This window comes from Saimiri boliviensis, chromosome 19 (assembly GCF_048565385.1).
Source record: "Saimiri boliviensis isolate mSaiBol1 chromosome 19, mSaiBol1.pri, whole genome shotgun sequence".
NCBI lineage: Eukaryota > Metazoa > Chordata > Mammalia > Primates > Cebidae > Saimiri > Saimiri boliviensis.
Genome location: NC_133467.1, coordinates 33,920,677 through 33,944,181, shown reverse-complemented (window position 1 = coordinate 33,944,181; position 23,505 = coordinate 33,920,677). Strand labels below are relative to the sequence as shown.

The 23,505-nt window shown below is 58.8% G+C and overlaps 1 protein-coding gene across 9 annotated transcripts; it reads left to right on the top strand.

The window, feature by feature from the left end:
• Positions 1–713: 713 nt before the first annotated feature.
• PEAR1 (platelet endothelial aggregation receptor 1) lies at positions 714–23,119 on the top strand. 9 transcript variants are annotated; one of them, XM_074390207.1, is made up of 25 exons: positions 714–859; positions 3,253–3,371; positions 4,385–5,359; positions 9,138–10,889; positions 11,590–11,694; positions 12,453–12,553; positions 13,709–13,801; positions 14,063–14,303; positions 14,995–15,115; positions 15,295–15,431; positions 15,508–15,720; positions 16,013–16,187; positions 16,273–16,393; positions 17,133–17,296; positions 17,387–17,489; positions 17,618–17,764; positions 17,974–18,099; positions 19,341–19,469; positions 19,582–19,710; positions 19,858–20,070; positions 20,282–20,370; positions 20,477–20,609; positions 21,027–21,089; positions 21,181–21,435; positions 21,955–23,119. In XM_074390207.1, the coding sequence occupies exons 4-25, from the start codon at positions 10,789–10,791 to the stop codon at positions 22,104–22,106; spliced, it is 3,111 nt and encodes a 1,036-aa protein (XP_074246308.1). In that variant the 5' UTR covers positions 714–859; positions 3,253–3,371; positions 4,385–5,359; positions 9,138–10,788; the 3' UTR covers positions 22,107–23,119. The 9 variants fall into 9 exon arrangements, with proteins under 9 accessions (XP_074246308.1, XP_074246311.1, XP_074246309.1 ...); XM_074390210.1 differs by having other exon boundaries at positions 3,253–4,565; positions 5,132–5,359; XM_074390208.1 differs by having other exon boundaries at positions 3,253–5,359; positions 9,138–9,222; positions 10,696–10,889.
• The last annotated feature ends 386 nt before the right edge of the window (positions 23,120–23,505 follow it).

The window sequence follows — 23,505 nt, the reverse complement described above, 5'->3', positions numbered from 1 at the left end:
CTCATTGCAACCTCCACCTCCTGGATTCAAGTGATTCTCCTGCCTCAGCCTCCCCCAGTATCTGGGACTACAGGCCACCGCCACCACACCTAGCTATTTTTTGTATTTTTAGTAGAGACGGGGTTTCACCATGTTGGCCAGGCTGGTCTCCGACTCCTGACCTCAAACGATCCGCCCTCCTCGCCCTTCTAAAGTGCTAGGATTACAGGCGTGAGCCACCGCACCCGGCCTTCCGCAGCGTGATTACGGCGGCAGGAGGAGAGGAGGGCCCTCGCCCTGTCCACCTCTCCGAGACCAGTGGTATGCGGTGCCCGGGCGGGGTCTTAATAAGATGATGGTTGCTGGGCAGCACTGGACAATGCCCGACGTCGGTGATCTTGATTCCTCTCCACAACCCCACTTTGCAGATAGGAAAGCCGAGGCACCAGAGGTTAGGTAACCCAGGCCGCACAGCGAAGGGAAGCTAGGGGGGTACTCGGGCCCTGAGACCCTGCGCTGACCTCCCCTCCTCATCCCCCTCTGCTCCTGGCCCAGGCTGCTCAGAGTCGGTTTCGGTGGTCCCACCCTGAACAGTTTTCCCTCCAGGGCGCCTGGATCTCCCCTCCCCCGGCTCCCGTTTCCTTGTCAAAACTTCCTGCCTTGGCGAGCGCCCGAGTTCCCACCCCCTTCCTGCCCCCCCGCCGCTCCGCGCCCCTCTCCGCCCTGTGATCAGCAGCGTCCCGCCTCCACGCCGCTCCCGCAGTCAGGCTGGGGCTCGACGCAGGGACCCTCGCTCCGTCCTCAACCGTCCAGCCCTCCTCCCCGCTGACCCCGGCGGCCCCCCACCCCAGGCCGCAGGAGAGACGGGGCCCCAAGGCAGGTGAGTGACTGCGCCTGACTGCGCGCCCCCAGCAGTGGAGGGCCCTGAAGACCACCCTGCCCCAGGGAAAGGGCATAGGGCCTGAGGTCTCCCTCCTTGACTGGAGTCTGAGACCCCAGAGCCAGGAGTGTAGAAAAGAGGGACTGATGGACAGAGACGTGAAGGAGGGGGCGGGGGCAGTGGAGGGGGCCAGAGAGGATGGATTGGGGGTTCCCTTCGGTAATGAACGTGTAAATGAGATGAAATACTAGCGAGGTTGTTCCCTGAGCGCCTGGTCCGCAGACTGTGTGAGTCGGCGGCAGCCAGGGCTGGGGAGAGAAGACTGGGTGCTGTCCTTGGCCGGCACTGGGGTACTGTCCTTGGCTCAAGGGAAGTGTAGCCACGAGAGCACCCACACTGGAGCCAAGACTGCTGAAGTGCCAGCCTCCACCCTGCAGCTTACTGTCTGCCCGGCCTTGGCCAAGAGAGCTGCCCTCTGTGCCTCAGTTTCTCATTTTCTAAAGGAGAATAATATAGGGCCTACCTCATGAGTGGTGAGGCTGAAGTGAGCAAAAGCATGTCTCCTGCTTTGACGCCTGTGTTCACTGGATACACAGATAGTAAACGCTGAGGACAGTGCTTATTATCCGACGTCAGTGTTGACCGTCAGTGTCACCTCCCTGCCCACCGGGGAGGAATGTGTGAGGGAGGATGCAGGGGAGGGATCCGGGATTGCAGGTCGCTGGCTCTCATATCTTTACCAGTTATCAGGACTGGGGATTTGGCCTCAGGTCCCGGCATGAATCCCTGGGCATCGGGATCCTCAGAAAGCTTGGCAGGCTGATGATCTGAGGTTGTGCTAAGGGCCAGGTGGGTGTGTCGGGGGTCCAGGAGCCCAGGCCCCAGCAAGGCCACCCTTCACTCCTGCCCCCATCTCTAGCTCCCGTAGCTGCTCTCCACTCCCCTCTTCTGGCCTGTTATGAGTGGCCTCTCCCGGGGCTGGACAGTGACCCTCGTCCCCTGGGACAGGAACAGCTTGTGCTGGCCTGAGATTCCCAGGCTCAGCCAGGCCTCAGCTCATGCAGCATTGGGCTGAGTGTCAGCTCTCAACTCTGGCCTAAGCTGGCCTTGTGCTAGGGGGATGGTTGGAGACGGGGGAGCTAGTCTCTGAACCCCCTCAAACCCAGTTCATGGTATAGGACCTGTTGTGTGTGCTCGTGAGCCAGGGTGTGGGCGCAGCCCACCTGTTCCCTCTGTCTCCTCCCTGCTGTGGCCTTTCCCACTCTTGAGGCCTCTGAAGATCCATCCACCATGTGCCCCAGTGCAGGTGGGGCCATCTCTAGGAGCTGGGTTGGCCAGGCTCACCTGTCTGCCTTCCTCTCTCCACTGGAGGGTGAAGCTGAGGGTTGGCAGCTGTTTCTCCACCCTCTGTTCCCCCTCAACCTCCCCTATCAGACTCTCCCAGAGGAGGAAACTCACGCTCCAGGCAGCCCCATCCACCAGTCGGAAACCTGGAGAGAGATAGAAGTCGTGGGGCCGCTGTGTGCCTCCCTGGACCCAGCACGCTCTGCTCCCCAAGCCTCTCCGCCGAGGAGCCTAGGCAGCCTTGAGAAAGAGGCCTCCCAGGACTCTTGGGGGACGCTGAGGGGGCCATCCTAGCTCTAGGGAGGATGTTGGCTCCTGTCACCTAACCTGCAGGGGAGAAGCCAGAAGGAAGGGGCAGAAAAGACAGGGAAAGAGAGAGAGAAACACAAAGACAGAGATAGAGACAGACATAAACATGGAAGCAGGCTGACAGATGAAGAGACACCGCAGAAGCAGACTCATTACAGCGAAACGCCCGGAGGAGGAAAAGCAGGCCTAGAAAAACAGAAGAGACCTAGAGACAGAACAAAAGGAGGTGGAGACAGAGGGAGAGGGCGAAAGCCAGAAGACCGAAGAAACCATGGGGTTAGAAAGCGGCACACAGGAAATGCCAGGCGAGGTGGCTCACGCCTGTAATCCTGGCACTTTGGGAAGCCAAGGTGTGAGGAAATCTGAAGGCCAGGAGTTCAAGACCAGCCTGGTCAACACAGTGAGATTGCATCTCTACAGTGTCTTTTTAATTAGCCAGGGGTGTTGGTGCCCACCTGTGGTCCACTGCTCAGGAGGCTGAGGTAGGAGGATCACTTGAGCCCAGAGGTTGAGGCTGCCGTGAGCCGTAACCAGGCCACTGTGTTCCAGCCTGGGTACACAGCGAAGCTCTGTCTCAAAACAAAAGAAAAGAAAGCAGCACAGGCTTTGCTGTTAGATACAGCCGGCTCAAACCCCTGCTCTGGCTTCAGTCACCTGTGTGGCCTGGGACAAATCACTGAACCTTTCTGGGATATTTCTTCATCCATAAAATGGGAGGCATAATAGCGTTTACTTTATAGGCATGCTGGGAGAACCAAAAGGATCTAGCAGCCCACAGCACACATTTAACAAGGCGCGGTAATTAGTATTACAGCACCCACGTGCAGCAAGACCAGCGTCCTGGGAGAAACAGCGCGTGGTGAGTCCTGGGGCGTGGCCCATTCACTGCCGGTGGGTGCTCATGCCCTCCCACTTTTGCCCTCCATCCTAGCCCCATGGAGTGGCACCTGGGGCCCAGTCCCTCTGGGTAACGGGAGATGTGTGCAGTGGACAGTGAGGGGGTGTTGCCCCTGGGTGGGGAGGCACCGGATGAGGGCTCAGGCGCCGCGGGCATGCCACCACACCTCCAGGTGACTCAGAGCCTGGCGCTCCATGCACTCATGCCATAGGAACTTGGAGGCCGGCCCCGAGGAATTCCTGCTGGGGGTCAGGAGGGCAAGTCTGGAGCTGCGCCTTTTGCTTTGTAACATTGAAAAGTTCTTTCTGGGCCGGGCGCGGTGGCTCAAGCCTGTAATCCCAGCACTTTGGGAGGCCGAGGCGGGTGGATCACAAGGTCGAGAGATCGAGACCATCCTGGTCAACATGGTGAAACCCCGTCTCTACTAAAAATACAAAAAATTAGCTGGGCATGGTGGCGCGTGCCTATAATCCCAGCTACTGAGGAGGCTGAGGCAGGAGAATTGCCTGAACCCAGGAGGCGGAGGTTGTGGTGAGCCGAGATCGCGCCATTGCACTCCAGCCTGGGTAACAAGAGCGAAACTCCGTCTCAAAAAAAAAAAAAAAAGAAAAGTTCTTTCTGCCTTCCGCCTTCCATCATCTCAGCAAACACGCACTTCACTGGGTTTTGAGGGCCCCGGGACTAGGGCCCATTTCTGCTGTGCAGGGTATGGGGAGAAGCCACGGCCTCTCAGCGTCTCTCCCTCTCTCCCATTCCCGGAAAGTCAAGGCTAACTGGAGTCAGAAAGGACTTCAGGGTGCATCAGTCCAGCTGCTCCACACGAACGTTTAGTTACTGTCTGTTGGGTGCCCAGCGCCCAGGGTGTGGGTCCTGGTGGGGTTATAGTGGTGAGGAAGGCAGAGACATACCCTGTCCCTGGGGAGCTCCAGTCCGGTGAGGCAGGCTGACTTTAATAAAAACATAATGACTTATAGGGTGGGAAACAGCCAGGGGGCACCCAGGCCCGCTCACAGAGCCATGGAGAGGAATGAGATTTGAGAGAGTCCAACCCGGTGTGGAAACCAGACTCACAGGCTAGCAATCACAGATACGGCATCTGTCAGCCTGATCAGTCCGGCAGACTTGGGGTATGCTGTGAAGCCCTGGGTTGGCCTGGTGAGTTCCGCTTGCCTCCAGAGGTCCACTGGTGCCAGGACTTTGGCTGGGGTTTGGGGAGGTGTGGAGCCTCTGGGACAGATGCAAGTCCCGCTGGGAGCCGGCCTCAGGCCATTCGGAGGAGAAGAGCAACCCTGGCCTCCCTGAGCCCGTGAGGGTCTATGGTGACTGTGCAGAGAGTCTGCAGGAAGGCCTGGAGAGCAGGGAGGAGTGCGTGCGGCTGGAGCCACAGAGGGCTTCCTGGAAGAGGCTGGTCTCGGGGGCTGGGTAGGATCTGGGCGTTTCAGGGGTGGCCTGAGCGGTGCTGGTGGTATGTGAGAGGCATGTGGGTCAGTGGCTGTCCAATGTGATGGGAGCACCGGGGCAGAGGCAATGAGGCTGGGCCCACTGTGGGGGACGGGCCCCTGGGTGTTCTTCCTAGGGTGTAGGGAGCTAGAGGGTGGGAGAGGGGGCAGCGGCCAGAGCACTGTCTGAAGGTAATCTCAGGCTGGTCTGAGGGGGCGCTGCTCCCTAGCCTGTGTCACCCCAGGGGTTACCTCCCCACCCTGCTTTGTCCTTTGAAGCAGATTCGAATCCTGCTCTTGCCTCTGCAGCCAGACGGGGCTTGGCAAGGCATTTTACCAGAGACCCTCCACCGTGCCGCCCATGAAGTGGGGATGACAATCACCAGCACTTTCCAGGGTGGTGGCAAGGGTTGGGACTGGCCCTGGCGACAGCCTCCGGGAGGTGTGTGTGCGCGACAGATGTGTGAATCAGGATCCCTGCAGCCGTCCCATTTCCTGATGAGTAAACAGGTCAGACCTAGGACCCTCTAGCTCTGTTTCCTGAGCCACAGAGAACACAAGTCCGGCCCCTCACCCCTGCCCCTTCCCGCCCAGCCTCTGGCGCACTCTGGCGCACACACGCACGCTTCCTGTTCCTCCATCCGGCAGACATGCCTGGCGTGCCGAGGGCCCGGCCAGCCTGGATCTAGGCGGTGCTCTGTGCTCAGTGTGCAGGCGCGTACATGGGTGTTCTGGGTAGCCCACACGGAGCGCAGCAGGCCGCTGGGAGAGCTCCCTGTGTGGGGAGGGAGGGGAGACTGGGATCTCACTGCTGGGTGGGAAGGACTAAGTGATCCTATCTCCATGGCAAAGATAGATTAGAAAAGGCCACAGAGAAACAGACCCAGAGACAGGGAGACAGACAGAAAGACAGGACAGACAGACAGGCAAGTGAGATACAGGGCAAGACGACCGTAGCACCTGATTTTACTAAGATGCATGGCTTTAGTAGGTGGATCGTGGCTGGAGTTCGGCTTCCACTCTACCCTCGAAAATGGTGCTGCTGTGCAGCGAATATACTGTGCAACTGTGCATGTCAGCCTTAGTATAGAAAGGAGAGAGGCAGGAAGACAGAGACCAAGAAGCTGATGAGGGAGGCCCGAAAGGCAGATAGCAAAATGTCTGACGAAGAACAAGACAAACGTCAAAAAGGAAGAGGCAGAAACCCTGGAGCTTCGAGGATTCTGTTTTTGCATCAACACGCATCCACCAAGCAGGTTCTGGTCTGAGGTTCTGTTCCAGAATGGTCACTGGAACCAGCAGTACCAACCCTGGCAGAACCCTGAGAGGTGGCGGGGAGTGATATTCTCCCATTTTACAGATGAGGAGATGGAGGATCAGAGGACTCGAGTGATATATTATAACTGAGTTCACACAGCTTGCAAGGAACAGAGATAGGACTAGAAGCTTTGTCCTTCAGGATGGGAAGTGGTGAGAGAAAGAGGGAGATGGAGAAGAGCGGACAGTGGAACCGAGCTAGGAGCTAGCATTGGTGCTCAGGCCCAGGGCTGGGGGAGGCAGAATTCAGGCATTCTGCCTTGTCAAGCGCATCTGGCTTGAAGATGCACCTGGCGGGCAGCCCATCGTTTTGGGGGATCAGGTTCTCGGGGGAGCCTGGCCCCCTCCCGCCCGCACTTCCTTTCTCTCTGTCAGCATTTGCGGCCCCATTCCCATTCCCGGATCATCCTGGGGGTTCTTCAGAGAAAACAAGAAAGTTTTTCCTGGAATTAATACCCAAAGGCGTCAGGGGGAGGGGGAAGGAGGGCCACGTTGGGTGCAGGAGGAGGAATGGGACTGAGGACACTGTCATGGAGACAGCTAATGTTAATTTAGCATATAGGCACGGGCTCTAACCGCTTTATCTGGATCAACTCTTTTAGTCTGCACAGACGCCCTACAAAGGAGGTACCCATCTCATCCCCGTTTTATAGGTGAGGGAACTGCAAGCTGGGATTCACACCCAGGCTTGAACTTGGGCAGGGGTTGGGGGTGCAGAGCTCAGGGGTTATCTACGCTTCATGACTTCCCAGAGAAGCTGGAAGGAGCCGTGGGGAGGTCCCTTCTGCTGTCTCACTTCCGTCACTCTTACTCTCTGCTTTCTATAGAAATGGATCCTCTTGTCCACCAGGAACCCCACCCCCACCCCTGCTCCCCCAGAGCCTACACTCAATTCCTTCCTCCTAGGAGGGGCTGGGGCACAGCGAGGGTAGGGGGCTCCCTACCAGAGGGAACCAGCTGAGCTGGCGTTTGGGGAAGCCCAGGGAGGGTGATCTGGTCTTCTGTGTGGGCTTGGAGGCAGAGAGGGCTGGGATCTCAGGGCCTGGCCAGAAGCCCAGCCGGTTCACGTCTCGAGGTGGAAGAGAGAGAAGTGTCAGCTCATTTTTGACTGTAAACACATCTTGGTTCCCACGCTTCTGATCATGTTTTTGTGGCAGCCCACACCCCCGTCCCCTTCTCCTGTCCAACCCCCTGCCAGCTCCCCCACCCCCATAAGGAGGCTTTTAAAAGGAAGATGTGGAGCCCCTGGGCTTCCCATCTGGGCTCGGGAAAGAATGGAATTATGGGGAGGCTTCTGCCAGCAGCCTGGATTTGGATCCCAGCTCTGATGCTCCTGGCTGTGTGGTCCTGGGAAGGGTTCTTACCCTCTCTGTGCCTGCTTCCTCATCTCTGAAGTGGACCATAACACCTACCACAAGGGGTGAATGTAAACTTTGAATGTGATGATACATGTACGTTTCTCAGCACCCTGCCTGTTTCAGCTCAGTGAATGATACGTGCGGTCACATTATGATTCTTGGCAGGGAAGGTGTTTGAGTCCTTGAACCAGAGACTTAGAGGGTGAAGGTTGAGCAGGGGAACAGGAGGGAGCTCTGTATGAGAAGAAGCAAGCCTGCTGGGGAGGTGCTCCAGGGTCCCCCCGAAGTGAGTGCACTGTGGGTCCCCAGGGCAGATCAGGGGCCCAGGAGCGGTCTGATTTCACCCGCTTGAGGGGTATGTGCAGTGGTGGGGCACAGTGCTGCTGCGGCTGGAAGGGGTTTGGGGAGCATGGGCCGGCTCAGGTACCCCAGCCTCTCAGGGACAAAGGCTCAGATGGGAACAAGCCTGGAGGCTCTGGGTTCCTGGTCTGGCCTGTGTTCCCTTCTCAGGGGCAAAGAATGGTCAGGCCAAACCCTTCCTCTTCCAGCCAGGACGCCCACCTGATCTGTCCCCTCCCTGGGCCACCCATTGGTCTCCCCTGACCCCACCCTGGCTTCCAGCCCCTGGGCTGACCAGCTGATGCCTCCTCCACACTCCGGCCCTACCCCGGGGACCTTTGGGAAAACAGAATCTAGCCAGCTAAGCTCCCAGCCAGCCAGAGGGGGAGCGGATTAGAGCCAGCCCCTCCTCCTGCTCCTCCTCCTCCTCCAGTCCATCTCGAAGCCCCCCAGGTGAACCGTGTCCCCTAGAAGTTGTCTGGGAGGAGGTGACAGGGACAGCACCTGGGTGGTTGGGGTGACAGGAATGGGGGAAGGACCTTTTCCAGTCCCCACAACTGCTCAAGCTACACGGCACCTCCTTGGGCCTTAACCCGAGTCCTTCCTGCAGCAGGGGTCATCCGTGCCACCCCGCCGTCAGCTCTGGGAACAGGTCCCAGGCAGGCGGATGCCTGGGGAGTCCCTGTGTGGCTCAGGAGATGAGGCTCACCCAGACACAAGGGTGATGAGCCTGGCTTCAGACGGACTGAGCTGCGGTCCAGTCCGAGCACAGGGGCCCCAGGCCAGGGCCAGAGCTGAGGGTCCGGGAAGAGGGGAGTGTGGACAGAGACGAGGCAGAGATGGATGGAGGGAGGGCTCAGGGTCCTGCCCACGGCCTTGGCTGCCAACCATGTGGAGGGAGAGGTGGGGAGGAGGTTCGCTGGGGCCAGGCAGAGCGAGCCCTGGAGTGGGCACCGGACCTGGGAAGATGGCTGGAGCAGGGCAGGGTGGGAGGGGCTGGGAGAAGGGATGACTCCAGGAGTGGGGGCGTGTATGGGTGACGTGAGTGGAGCACCGGGACACTCTGGGGAGTGTCTCTAGGGCACTCCTGACCCTGGCCTCTCCCCTGCAGAGGGGGCCACAGTGTCCGCTCTGGAGACAGGCAGACAGAAAGAGGCTTCTGGGCACGGCCCTTTCCTGCGCTACTACTGCGTTCAGGATGGTGGGAGGACGGAGCCACCCCCTGTGCTGCCCGCTGTCCGTCATCCTAGCCAGGCTCTGTTTCCTGTTTTCAGCCTTCATATCCCGAACGCTGGGATCCCCCCAGGACATTCCCTGGCCCCCAGGCCCCAGGGCTGAGCTGTGGGCAGGTCCCACCTGGTGAGTTACTTGGGGACTGAGGATGGCTGGGAGGGAGCACAGAGGAGGCTAGAGGCTGCGATTCAGCGGAGGGGTGCGATGGGGTGTGGTGGCGGGGCAGCACTGGAGGGCTGGCCGGCACTGGGAGGAGGGGCGGGCCACCAGCATCCTGGATGAAAGGCTGCTGGCAGGTTAAAGACGGAGGAGGAGCCTGGCGTTGAGATGGGGTTAAGTTAGCAGCCTAGACCTGGAGGGAAGGAGGGGCTGCCTTCCATGGGGCTGAGAGGGGCTGTGGGAGCCCTGGGAGTGTGTGGGTGTGGGGTGTGGGGTGGGGCCAGCATTCCAGAGATACTCAGGGGGGTAAGGGGCCAGCAACCACGACCTTTCTCTCTTCTCAGAAAAATTATAAGCAGATGTGGGCGCCTCGGGGAGTGTAGAGCAGGGAGCCAGAGCGAGTTTTGGGAACACGGAACATAGAAGCTGAAGCCGGCCGCGGGGGCGGGCGCTGCGGGAGCTCAGCCTCTCCTGAGCTCAGGAGCTGCGGGAGCAGAGTTCTATGAAGTCCTGGGAGCCGGGGTGGTGGATGGAGAGGACCCCATTTCCAAATGGCCTACAGGGTGTGAGGGAGGCGGGAGCTTTTCCTTAAATGCAAGGTCACCAGGCTGGTGATGGCCCCTAGAGCTGGGTGTAGTGTGCTGGCTAAGGTGTCACTACTGACTGCGGGAGGGGGGCTGGCCTTGGGTTGTAGTGTTTGCTAGTTTCTCTGGTGTCAATAACCCCCCATGCCTGATTCCAAGCTACTTACGTGACATCATTGAACAGGTTGCTAGGAGGAGATGCCCGAGTGAACTGCCTCCAGCACACCACTGGTTGGGAGGTCACCTGGACCCAGTCCCATTCCCCCCACATAGAACAGGAAACCCCTGACAGTATTGCATCAGGCTGGTTTTGGCTTCTGCCTGCATACATCCAGTGATGGGGAGCTCACCACCTGAGGCAGCCAACTCCGCTCCTGAGCTGCTCCGACTTGGAAAGTTCTTCCTCTGACTGAGCCCAGGGCTGCACCCCCCATCACTTCCCCTCACTGCTTCCGGTCTCACACCTTGGTACAAATATCAGAGTGCCCTGGGAAGGGCCTGGGCTGGGGGCTGGGGATTCCGAGGTGAAAGGCACTGGGTCCCTGCCTCTGGAGGTCATGGCCAGGGAGCAGGCACTGGAACAGTGGGGTGGGGTGAATGGTTCTGGGACCCCCAGCAGCAATCAGTGGGGTTGTCTGCCACTGAGGGTCAGGAAGGAGAGGAGAGAAGGGGTGGCACCTGGTTTAGACCTTGAACGATGAGAACTCTAGCTGAATGAAATGTGAGGGTGTCGAAGTAATTCAGGAGCAAAGACCGGAGGCATGGAAGTGACTGCGCTCCAGGAGTGAGGTGGACAGCTGGAGCCCAGGGCAAGGGGGCCACAGGACACGGGGCTGCAGTCTGGTCTCTTCTGCAGGCCCACGGCTCAGATCTCTGCAGACAGGTCCTCCAGGCTACCCGCTGCAGCGCCCCTGCCCGCTCTGTGCCGGCCCTGGGGCAGGCCTCTGCGATGTCACTGCCTCTGCGCCCTCTCCTTCTCCTGGCCCTGGGCCTGAGGCTGGCTGGAACTCTCAACCCCAGTGATCCCAACACCTGCAGCTTCTGGGAAAGGTGAGAGGGCCCCTGCTGCGCCTTGAGGGCACCAAGCCCTAGCTCCTGGTTGTCCCTACTGTCCCCATGGGTGTCCCCTCCTTCACCTCCTTCCTTTTCTCCAGCCTCTCCCCTCCCGCCTGTTTCTCTGTTTCTGCTCTCTACTCCTCTTTATGGGTTGCCGCTGACGGCAGCGCCGTCTCTGACATTGTCTCAGTCTCTGTCCTGTCTCTGACCCATCCTTTCTCTGTCCCCATCCCTTAGCCCTTTTGGGAGGCCAGCTTCGGAACAGAGCGCAGAGTGGGAGCCATTCATGGTGGAGCAAGCAGAGGGGCTGGCCCAGGGGGAGCAAAGGGAGCAGGGCAGGGACAAAAGACCCAGGGCAGAATATAGCCGGAAATGCCCCAGCCCACCTCCGCCAGCTGTGCCCAGATTCGGTTCTCACTTACCTACCTTTCTCATGCAGGGTGGGTAGTGTGGGGAGAGAAAAATGGAAGTCCCTGGTCCAATCGAGTGGGAAGGGGGCTCTGATGGAGGGAATCCCAGGAAGCTTCCAACTCTGGGAGAAGCACTCCAGACTTGAGAGAGGGGGACAGGATGGGGGTCCTGTTGGGGAGCCAGCCCCATTGTTGGGCTGTGGATTCCCCACTGTGGCCGTTTCCCGCTGTGTGGCTCAGGCCTCTCCCTGCCCTCCGCCCTCACCCTGTTCCCTGTCTTGCAGCTTCACCACCACCACCAAGGAGTCCCACTCCCGCCCCTTCAGTCTGCTCCCCTCGGAGCCCTGCGAGCGCCCCTGGGAGGGCGCCCATACTTGCCCCCAGCCCACGTGAGTGCTCATCATCCTCCATGGGTGGGTGGGCTGCCTGAGTTGCTGCCTCGGCCTGGTCCCTGGCCCTCTGTCCCTGTTCGCTTCTCAGAAACTCTGAGGAACTCCTGGCTTCTCAGGACTCATTCCGCGTGGACTGTGTGGGGTTCGTGTGTGTGTGTGTGTGTGTGTGTGTGTGTGTGTGTGTGTTTAGGGTGCGCATGCATGTTACAGTATGTGCCTGTGTGAGGGGCGTAAGAAGGAAATGCTTTTTCTTTTTTTAGTAGACAGGGTCTCACTCTGTTACCCAGGTTGGAGTGCAGTGGCGAGATGGTAGCTCACTGCAACCTCAAACAGGGAATGCCTTTTCTTTCTTTTTTTTAAAGGCAGAGTCTTGCTCTGTCGCCCAGGCTAGACTGCAGTGGCACGATCTCGACTCACCGAAACCTCCACCTCCCCTGTTCGAGCAATTCTCCTGCCTCAGCCTCCCAAGGAGCTGGGATCACAGGCACCTGCCACCGCCCGTGGCTACTTTTTGTATTTTTAGTGAGACAGGGTTTCACCATCTTGGCCAGGCTGGTCTCAAACTCCTGATCTGGTGATCTACCTGCCTCGGCCCCGCAAAGTGCTGGGATTGCAGGCATGAGCCACCGCGCCCAGCCAGGAAATGCGCTTTCTATGCTCCCCGAGCCCAGAGTGGTTAGGTGGTGCCACTCTCCGCACCACCCCTCGAGGGCAGACAGCCGGAGCGCTGAGGGCCGCCTTCCTGGTCTCCTTAGGGTTGTGTACCGGACCGTGTACCGCCAGGTGGTGAAAACGGATCACCGCCAGCGCCTACAGTGCTGTCACGGATTCTACGAGAGCAGTGGCTTCTGTGTCCGTGAGTCCACTATGGGGCTGGGGGGTGGGGCAGTGGAATGGTGGGGAGCTTAGCCCACTCTTCTGAGTCCCTCCTGGCCCCCATGAAGGTGGGGTTACTCCTCTGCCCTTTTGGATTTTCTCCCCTTCCTCCTCGCTCCTTGGCCTTGTCCCCACGATCAGGATCAGCACTTCCCTCTCCATCAGCACTTCACACCCCTCTCTCCAGCCACCCGGGTGTCCGCTCCCCCTCTGCAGGCCCCTCAGCCTTGTCTCTGCCCTACAGCTCTCCTTCTGTCTCTGGTCTGTCTCTGTCTCTCTGTCACTGTGTGTCTGAGGACTTGGTGTCTGGGTCTGCCTCTGTCTCTTCCTGTCCCTGACTCTCTATTGCTATTGGTCTCTGACTTGTCACCATCCAGCCTCTCCTGCCCACTGCACCCCCTCCCAGCACCCTGTAATGACCGGAGCCTGCCTTCCTCCTCCTCCCACTTCCCTCAACCACTGCCCATCACTAGGCCCTGGGAACACAGCTCTCCAGCCTGACCCATCCTGGCCCTCACCCGCCCTCTCTCTGGGCAGCGTCCATGTCCAGCCCCCTTCTGCGGATCTCCCCCAAAGCCTTTTCCCAACAAGGGCTCAGACAAATTCACAAAAAGGAACCGGAACCCACAGACCCTGGCATCTTGCTAAGTTCCCCACTGAGTTGCTGCCCCTCAGTCTTTTTTTTTTTTTTTTTTTTTTTTGAGACGGAGTTTCGCTCTTGTTACCCAGGCTGGAGTGCAATGGCGCGATCTCGGCTCACCGCAACCTCTGCCTCCTGGGTTCAGGCAATTCTCCTGCCTCAGCCTCCTGAGTAGCTGGGATTACAGGCACGCGCCACCATGCCCAGCTAATTTTTTTGCATTTTTAGTAGGGACGGGGTTTCACCATGTTGACCAGGATGGTCTCCATCTCTTGACCTTGTGATCCGCCCGCCTCGGCCTCCCAAAGTGCTGGGATTACAGGCTTGAGCTACCACGCCCGGCCCCAGTCTTTCTTTATCTTAGAGGCAGCTTTGGGGCTTGGAGAACTTCTGGTCCCTGGTGTTGGAAGAAGGTGGGGTTAGGCTTTGCAAGATAAAAGCTGGGTAGGGACAGGGGTGGACACATCTTCTCACTGATACCCATCTCTGTCCCAGCGCTCTGTGCCCAGGAGTGTGTCCATGGCCGTTGTGTGGCACCCAATCAGTGCCAATGTGTACCAGGCTGGCGGGGTGACGACTGTTCAAGTGGTGAGTGGCTACTGACCCCGGGGAGTGGCCTCTTGTGCCTTCAGGGCCACAGGACCCTCAGGCACACCATCCCTACCAGGGCACAGGAGCTTAGGACTCCAGGGCAATTATCTTTGAGAGCCCCTTGTTGCCAGCTGCCTTTTCTGGAGATATGGAAGACACAGTGGGGTGTGGGGGCTGGGAGACAGAGGTGGGGGCTAACTAGAGGCCGGGGATGGGCTAGACCCCTGGTGACCCCCTTTCTGCCTCCTTATCCCATAGAGTGTGCCCCAGGAATGTGGGGGCCACAGTGTGACAAGCCCTGCACCTGCGGCAGCAGCCCCTGTGACCCCAAGAGTGGGGTGTGTGCTTGCCTTTCTGGTCTGCAGCCCCCAAACTGCCTTCAGCCCTGTACCCCCGGGTACTATGGCCCTGCCTGCCAGTTCCGCTGCCAGTGCCATGGGGCACCCTGCGATCCCCAGACTGGAGCCTGCTTCTGCCCCGCAGAGAGAACTGGGCCCAGGTGTGTAACAGGGGGAATGACACATTAACGAGGTCGCAGACACAGGGGCACACACACATACACGGGGAAATGAGGTGGCTCAGACAGGGCCCCAAGAGTGGGGAGGGTGTGGAGGCCAGGATCGCGGTCCCAGGGGATCCTATCCCACCTCACTAGTGGAATGAGCAAGTCATTGACGCTTCGTGAGCTTGTTTGCTGTCTGTAAAACGGGAAGAGTATTGTCTACATGGAAGGTGGCTGTGAAGATAACATCAAGCAGCACGTGTGGAGGCATGCTGTAAAGGGAGGCTGGGACAAGGACCCAGAGAACGCTGTCGCAAGGCAGGGTGTAGGGGGAGCTGGAGAGTCCCAGGAGGGAGCAGGTGCACCTGGGTGGAAATCAGGATGGGGCCTCGCGGCGGCCCTCGTGGAGTGGCACAGGTGTTCTCGAGAGCAGGTGAGGAGGCGGGCGCCCAGGAGGCACACAGGCCATGCCACTCTGGCTCTTGCTTACCTCCACCTGCTGTGCTAGGGTGTCCCTGCCATTTCCAGTCCTGGAACCCTTTGCTTTCTGACTGATAGTCCCCAGCAGGGAAGAGGAAGTGTGAATCACTAAGTCCTGAGGTGGGGGTCGGGGGGACAGCCCTCGGAGGCAAGAGGGGAAGCGGATATTGCTTGTTCGCAGGCTGACCTCACCTGCTCTGTCCTGCAGCTGTGACGTGTCCTGCCCCCAGGGCACTGCTGGCTTCTCCTGCCCCAGCACCCATCCTTGCCAAAATGGAGGTGTCTTCCAGGCCCCGAAGGGCTCCTGCAGCTGCCCCCCTGGCTGGATGGTATGGAGGGTGGGGCCTGTGGGCATGGGGTGTGGGGTGTATTCTGTGGGTGATGCTAAGTAGGGCTCCAAGGAGGGTGTGAGTGAGGGGTGAGCTCTGTGGGTATGGGGCTGTCAGGGGTCCTGTGGCCTTGGGGAGGAGGCTGGGTGCCTGGCCCTGTTGACCTCTCATCCCCACAGGGTACCATCTGCTCCCTGCCCTGCCCAGAGGGCTTTCACGGACCCAATTGCTCCCAGAAATGCCGCTGTCACAACGGCGGCCTCTGCGACCGATTCACCGGGCAGTGCCGCTGCGCTCCGGGTTACACTGGGGATAGGTGAGTGGCATGGCGAAGGCAGGAGGCGGGCGGAAGGAGGTGGGGTGCCGCCAGGCTCACTCGGCTGGGTGCCCAGGTGCCGGGAGGAGTGCCCGGTGGGGCGCTTCGGGCGGGACTGTGCTGAGACGTGCGACTGCGGCCCGGACGCCCGCTGCTTCCCCGCCAACGGCGCGTGTCTGTGCGAACACGGCTTCACCGGGGACCGCTGCACCGAGCGCCTCTGCCCCGACGGCTTCTACGGTCTCAGCTGCCAGGCCTCCTGCACCTGCGACCCGGAGCACAGCCTCAGGTGGGCCGCGGGACACGCGGTCAATGGATCAGGAGGCCAATGGGGAGGTCTTCGGGCCGAGGTCGCCACAGCGCCAGGGGCATAACCAAGGGGGACAGGTGTCACAGAAGGGGAAAGGGAGGGGCCTCGGGGTACCACTACTTGCCTCAATTCCGTTTTCGGAATAGCGCGGAGCCTCCCTAGGGGCCCCCTTGCCCCAGCAATGTGCGAATACCACTACGCGGAGGGGTCGGGGAAGCCGGTCTGCCCTGGCCCAGCTCAGACCGCGCCGCGCCCCCGCCTCTGCCTCCAGCTGCCACCCGATGAACGGGGAGTGCTCCTGCCTGCCGGGCTGGGCGGGCCTCCACTGCAATGAGAGCTGCCCACAGGACACACACGGACCGGGGTGCCAGGAGCACTGTCTCTGCCTGCACGGCGGCGTCTGCCAGGCTGCCAGCGGCCTCTGCCAGTGTGCGCCAGGCTACACGGTGAGGCGCGCCCCGCTGCGAGGAAGAGAGGCCGGCGGAGAGGCCAAGGAATGGGCCGCCCCTCTCACTGCTCACCCTTTTTCAGGGCCCTCACTGTGCTAGTCTTTGTCCTCCGGACACTTACGGTGTCAACTGTTCCTCACGCTGCTCCTGTGAAAATGCCATCGCTTGCTCACCCATCGACGGCGAGTGCGTCTGCAAGGAAGGTAACTGGATGGAGTTTCCCAGAGAGGACTTGAGGGACTGGGGGACAGGCAAGGGAAGAAGGGAGAGTCCAAGAGTATGGGCAGGCCAAGGGCAGGGGAGTGGCTGCAGGGTAAGGGTGGAGGGGGCAGCAGCTGGACGGAGGGAAAGCGTCCAGGCGATTTCCTTCCTGGAATATCCACTTTGCTTTCCTCAACCACAAATATCTTATTTGTCCTTGAAGGCTGGGGCCAAAAGACACCTCCCTGGTGAACATCCCTCACCCTCAGTCATAGAGAAACACAATGGCGGCACTGGGAAGGGTCTCAGATCTGCCAGAGTGGCACGTGGGCAACCTTTAGGCTGGATTCTGATACAGCTGTGTTCTGTTTGGCGAGCTCTCTATTAAGTTCAACAAGTCTCCCACCTTCGGTCCCCACTACTCCCTGTTGTCTGGTACATCCTCTGTAGAACTCATTTAGCTACCTGATGGGACCCCTGTAAGCATTTGGGTTTACTGCCATCCCCTTTATTTTGCAGAAGGCACCCCAGACCCAGAATGGGGTGGTACCTCACTGGAAGGCAGTTAGCCTTCTGCTCAGCATTGAATAGTTCATAGGCTTTTCTCCTGTATGGTGCTGTGAATGCCCCCAGCCACCACACCTCATAGCATAATAGGATCTGTCCCAGCCAGCTCCCACTGTGTGCTTGCTCAGGAGGGGAGCTGGGTCCCCATGCCTACCTACCAGGCCCCTCCTCCAGGTTGGCAGCGTGGTAACTGCTCTGTGCCCTGCCCATCTGGAACCTGGGGCTTCGGTTGCAATGCCAGCTGCCAGTGTGCCCATGAGGGAGTCTGCAGCCCCCAAACTGGAGCCTGTACCTGCACCCCTGGGTGGCATGGGGCCCGCTGCCAGCTGCCCTGCCCGGTGAGTACTGCACAGCCTGTCTGCCTGGGGGAGGGAGGGTGCGGTGTCCCCCAGCTGACTGGCCTATTTGCTCTCCACTCCTTTTCCAAGAAGGGGCAATTTGGCAAAGGTTGTGCCAGACGCTGTGACTGTGACCACTCTGATGGCTGTGACCCGGTTTATGGACGCTGTCAGTGTGAGGCTGGCTGGATGGGTGAGCATTCTGGGGCCCCAGGCCTACTGTGGATTGAGGGATGCACCCCATAGGAAATGTGTCCAGAAGAACCCCCTGGAACTGAAGGGGGCCCATCCTGGCACACCTGACTGCTGTCTTTCCCACAGGCACCCGCTGCCACCTGTCCTGCCCTGAGGGCTTATGGGGAGTCAACTGTAGCAACACCTGCACCTGCAAGAATGGGGGCACTTGCCTCCCTGAGAATGGCAACTGTGTGTGTGCACCCGGATTCCGAGGCCCCTCTTGCCAGAGATGTGAGGCTCCCTACTGCCCCCTCCACCTGCCACCAGCAGGGGGCAGTGTGGTGTCAGATGCCAGAGCGCTCCCCTCTCCATCCCCCTTGGTTCTCTCTGACCCGTCTTCGGGCTAGTTACTGCAGTGGGAAGGAGGGAGAGAGACACTGGGGTAAGGGCAGATTGAAGGTTGGCCCCTGCCCCCAGTCACCAGTGCCCCTTTCTCCCAGCCTGTCAGCCTGGCCGCTATGGCAAACGCTGTGTGCCCTGCAAGTGTGGGAACCACTCCTCCTGCCACCCCTCCAACGGGACGTGCTACTGCCTGGCTGGCTGGACAGGCCCTGACTGCTCCCAGCGTATGTGGTAGCTTGTATGTCTGAGCTCGTGTGTATGCTGAGGGGGCGCTGGGGTCGGGAGGCCTCTGCCTCACAGTTCCTGGGTATAAAATCCTTGGGCCCACCTTGAGCAAATATTTACTGGGCACTGCCTACCTGCTGGGTGCTGTTTTCAGTGCTAAGGATGCAACAGTGAACAGCTCAGGGGAAAAAAACAATTTACTGCCCTTCTGCATGGGAAGCCTGGGAAGAACAGTATTTTTATGGGAGCAGGGGAAATCATAGGCTTAGCTTGGGACTCGTTCCTGCTTGCTTGCTTTTTTTTTTGAGACCGAATCTCATTCTATCACCCAAGCTAGAGTGCAGTCACCCAGGCTAGAGTCTCAGCCCACTGCAACCTCCGCCTCTGGTTCAAGTAATTGAACTGCCTCAGCCTCCCTAGTAGCTGGGATTACAGGCATGCACCACCACACCAGGCTAATTTTTGTAGTTTTAGTAGAGACAGTGTTTCATCTTGTTGGCCAGGCTGGTCTCAAACTCCTAACCTTAGGTCATCCACCTGCCTTGGCCTCCCAGAGTGCTGGGCTTACATGCCTGAGCCATTATGCCCGGCCCTTTTTTCTTTTGCATTTTTCAGTTTATTTTTATTTATATACTAATAAATACATGTATTTCTTTATTTTGTGAGCCTTTCCCCCACAAAAGTATATGAAGATCATGGAAAAGATTCGTGCAAAAGAGCCAAGTAAAATGGGTTTGGAAAGAGGAACAGACTGTTACAAAGAAGGCTAAATTTTAGTTTACCAGCAGGCAGGGTAGAAAAGGAAGTCATCTTGGCGAAGAGTTTTTCCATAGAATCTGGCTACAACTACTGTTAGATTATTGCTAGTGTCAGACACACAATAATGCCTTACATAGCATAGATGTTTACTTCTCTCTTATGTTAAAAACCAAATAAAAATCCATGTGGGGTGGCTTGGAAGCCTTTGGTTGTGTGGCACTGAATGCATTCATTTGAAGTGGCTATTACATAGTCAAGTGCAGATGTGGGGTAGGGAGGTGGGCACGTGGGTCTGGAGCTCGGGGGAGAGATGGGGCTGGAAATAATCATTTGCGAGTCATTGGTTGCAGATACTGTTCAAAGCTTTGGTGTCCCCAGGGAGACCAAAGCTGAGCTAAAGACTTAAGTGATGCTGGTGGCTGAGAGTTCATCCGGGAGGGGCTGTACCCGCCCCACCAGACAGGCCCCTTGTCTCCTGTAGCATGCCCTGCAGGACACTGGGGAGAAAACTGTGCCCAGCCCTGCCAATGTCAGCATGGTGGGACCTGCCATCCCCAGGATGGGAGCTGTATCTGCCCCCCAGGCTGGACTGGACCCCACTGCTTGCAAGGTACCAACAGAAGGGGAACTCCGTGACCCTGCCCCAACTTAGCCCTCGCCCAGAAAGGAGACTAGTTTCCTGGCCCCCTGATGCCTGCCAGCCTCCTTGGCTGTCTCCCCAGGTTGCCCTCTGTGGACATTTGGTGCTAACTGCTCCCAGCCATGCCAGTGTGGTCCTGGGGAAAAGTGCCACCCAGAGACTGGGGCCTGTGTATGTCCCCCCGGGCACAGTGGTGCGCCTTGCAGGATTGGTGAGTTCTTTGCCTCCTCCTTTCTACCCATTGACTCCCGGGAACTGGGACCTAGGTCCCTCATACGGTCCCTGCCTTCCTCTTGGGCACCTCTCCCATGCAGCGGAGCCAAGATGCCATTCTGAGTGACCGCCCCATCCCACACAGGAATCCAGGAGCTCTTTACTGTGATGCCTACCACTCCAGTGGCCTATAACTCGCTGGGTGCAGTGATTGGCATTGCAGTGCTGGGATCCCTTGTGGTAGCCCTGGTGGCACTGTTCATTGGCTATCGGCATTGGCAAAAAGGCAAGGAGCACCATCACCTGGCAGTGGCCTACAGCAGCGGGCGGCTGGACGGCTCCGACTATGTCATGCCAGGTGAGCTGGCACGGGGCCTGGAGCACAGAGGAGTGGCTGGCTCATAGACACAAGAGTGGGTGCTGGGCACGACCCAAAGGGAAACTGAGGAGTGGGGAGGAGGGAAGAAGGGAGGTCAGCAAGGCCAAAGTCCTGATCCCCGGGGACAGAACAGCTCTCCTGGACTGCTGCCCATCACTGAGCTCACCCTGCACTTGTGTCTGTCATGCAGATGTCCCTCCGAGCTACAGTCACTACTACTCCAACCCCAGCTACCACACCCTGTCGCAGTGCTCCCCGAACCCCCCGCCCCCTAACAAGGTCAGTGCTGGGGGAGTAGTGCACTGTGGAGGGAAGCGCGCAGACCCGACTCTCCGGAAAGGCCTGTCCTTGCTCCTGCTCTCCCTACTGCACTGTCCCCTCTCAGGTTCCCAGCCAGCTCTTTGCCAGCCTGCAGGCCCCTGAGCGGCCAGGTGGGGCCCACGGGCATGATAACCACGCCACCCTGCCTGCTGACTGGAAGCACCGCCGGGAGCACCCTCCAGGGCCTCTGGACAGAGGTAGGTGCCGGGGGCCCGGGTCTCTGGACAGGGGTAGGTGTGGGGGGCCTGGGCCTCTGGACAGGGGTAGGTGTGGGGGGCCTGGGCCTCTGGACAGGGGTAGGTGCCGGGGGCCCGGGTCTCTGGACAGGGGGAGGTGCAGGGGGCTTGGGTCTCTGGACAGAGGTAGGTGCAGGGAGGCCTGGGCCTCTGGACAGGGGTAGGTGCCTGGGCCTCTGGACGGGGGTAGGTGCCGGGGTCCAGGGTCTCTGGACAGGGGTAGGTGCAGGGGGCCTGGGTCTCTGGTGAGGGTGGATGTGTGCAGCCTGGCACGTCTGAGTGAGTGTGTCTGGAGATGGGGCTCTGGGCCCCAGTTCTAGAGCGGGTGTAAGCCTGGGGAGGCGACAGAGGGCTGATTGCCAGTTGTCTCCTCCTCAGGAAGCAGCCTCCTGGACCGAAGCTACAGCTACAGCAATGGCCCAGGCCCATTCTATAATAAAGGTATGGGCACAGGGGCAACAAGGGAGGCGACTGAGTGGGGGCTAAGGAACCAGCGCCTCCATGGAGCCTGGCTTCTTTCCTCTATCCTTAGGGCTCATCTCCGAAGAGGGGCTCGGGGCCAGCGTGGCTTCCCTGAGCAGTGAGAACCCCTATGCCACCATCCGGGACCTGCCCAGCCTGCCAGGGGGTCCCCGGGAGAGCAGCTACATGGAAATGAAAGGTCCCCCCTCAGGATCTCCCCCCAGGCAGCCTCGACAGCTCCAGCTCCGGGACAGCCAGAGGCATCGGCAGCCCCTGCCACGGAGAGACAGTGGCACCTACGAGCAGCCCAGCCCCCTGATCCATGGTGAGCCCTCCCTCTCCACTGGCAGGAGCAGCAGAGAAACGGGACAAGGGAGGCAGAAAAAGAGAAGGAACAGGGAGAGGAGAAGGAGAAGACGCAATGTGGCGTCAAGAGTGAGGCCTTCGGGGTCAGCCTCGGGCTCAAATTGGGCACAGTGGGGAAGTGAGGTGGCCTCTCACAGCCTGTGTCCTCATCTGGAGAAGAGCGTGTGTATGTGCCTCGCAGGGCTCAGGATTGAAGTGGTGGTTGTACAGCATCGGCGGGGGGATGGTGGAGTTGGTACCCAGAAAAGGAGGGAGCCAGGCAGGGGATGAAGTCTCCTGGGATCCTGGGAGGTGGCGGGCTGAGGTGCTAAGGGCCTCTTGCTCAGAGCCGCACAACTAGCTGATGGTAAGCTGGGCTATGTATCCAGAGACCCATCTGCTTCTCTTTGCCTTCAAGAGGCTGAAGAGGGGAGGAGAGTGGTGGGAGTGGGAGGGGAGTGGGAGGAGCCTCGCTCTCATCCTGTGCTGTACTTTCCAGACCGAGACTCTGTGGGCCCCCAGCCCCCTCTGCCTCCGGGCCTACCCCCCGGCCACTATGACTCACCCAAGAACAGCCACATCCCCGGACATTATGACCTGCCTCCAGTACGGCATCCCCCATCACCCCCACTTCGACGCCAGGACCGGTGAGGAGCCAGGATGGTGTGGCAGAGGCTACCACACCTGGCTGTTGCTGCCGAAGGCTGGGGACAGAGCCTGGTGTACCCTGCCAGGAGCAGGGAGTGGACCGGCAGGCCATGAACACGAACAACGCTTAACGGAGCAAGTGAATGGAGAGACGGGAGCCTCGTTCCCGGGTTCTACCGTGGGAGACCCTGGTCAGCAGGAGGCCTGGCTCCCTTTCCCACCCCACTGCTCCCAAGGCCTCCAGGGCCCTGTGTACATAAACTGGTGGGTAGAAAGTTGCTAGGTAACTCTGATTCCAGACTGATTTCAAACATGTGTGGGGGAACCTTTTCTGTGCACGCTCGGGCGGGGCTCCGTGTGTGTGTGTTTCTGTGATTTTGGAAGGGTGCCGAGCACAGGTCGTCCTAGGGCACTAACTATGTAGGAGGGAGATGGACCCAACCCAATTAACTCTGTGCTGAGCCACCTGTGTGCTCCGACCGCTATAGACTGAATAAGTTGGGGACTTCCCTAAAGGGTGGCATTTCCATGGGGTGACAACACAGAGCTCAGACGTGGGAAGGTACCAGGGGCAGCAGTGCAGGGTGGGTGGGGCCGAGGGGGCTGCGGAGGCTGGAGACAGGATATTAGGAGAGAATATACAGGCACGCCTCCATTTATTGCACTTCACAGGTAGTGGAATTTTTAAAGAAATGGAAGGTTTGGGGAAATATAGGTGACAGCAATAGGTTAAGAAAAGCCAAGCAAAGAAATTGAAGATCTGTGTCAACACTGCTTTAAGCAAGTCTGTTGGTACCATTTTCCCAAAAGCATGTGCTCACTTTGGGTCTCCGCATCACATTTTGGTAATTCTTGCAGTATTTCAAACATTGTCATCATTATTATATGTGTTATAGTGATCTGTGATCCGTGATCTTTGATATTATTGTAATTGTTCTGGGGCGCCATGAACCGCACCCATGTAACATGGCAAGCTTAACCAATAAACGTTGCATGCGTTCTGACTGCTCCACCGACCAGCCGTCCCCCCGACTCTCTCCCTCTCTGAGGACCTCCCTATTCCCTGAGACACAACAATATTGAAATGAGAGTTAATTAATAACCCTACAAGGGTCTCTAGGTGTTGAAGTGAAAGGAATAGTCACACCTGGAGATGTACAAGGAGATTAATGTTGATTGCGTGCTTGCTAATACAGTACCCATTCTTCAGCCTGTGGATTAAGGAGTAATTTTGATTTTCAAGTCTTATTATTATTATTATTATTATTTTGAGATGGAGTTTCGCTCTTGTTACCCAGGCTGGAGTGCAATGGCGCGATCTCGGCTCACCGCAACCTCGGTCTCCTGGGCTCAAGCAATTCTCCTGCCTCAGCCTCCCTAGTAGCTGGGACTACAGGCGTGC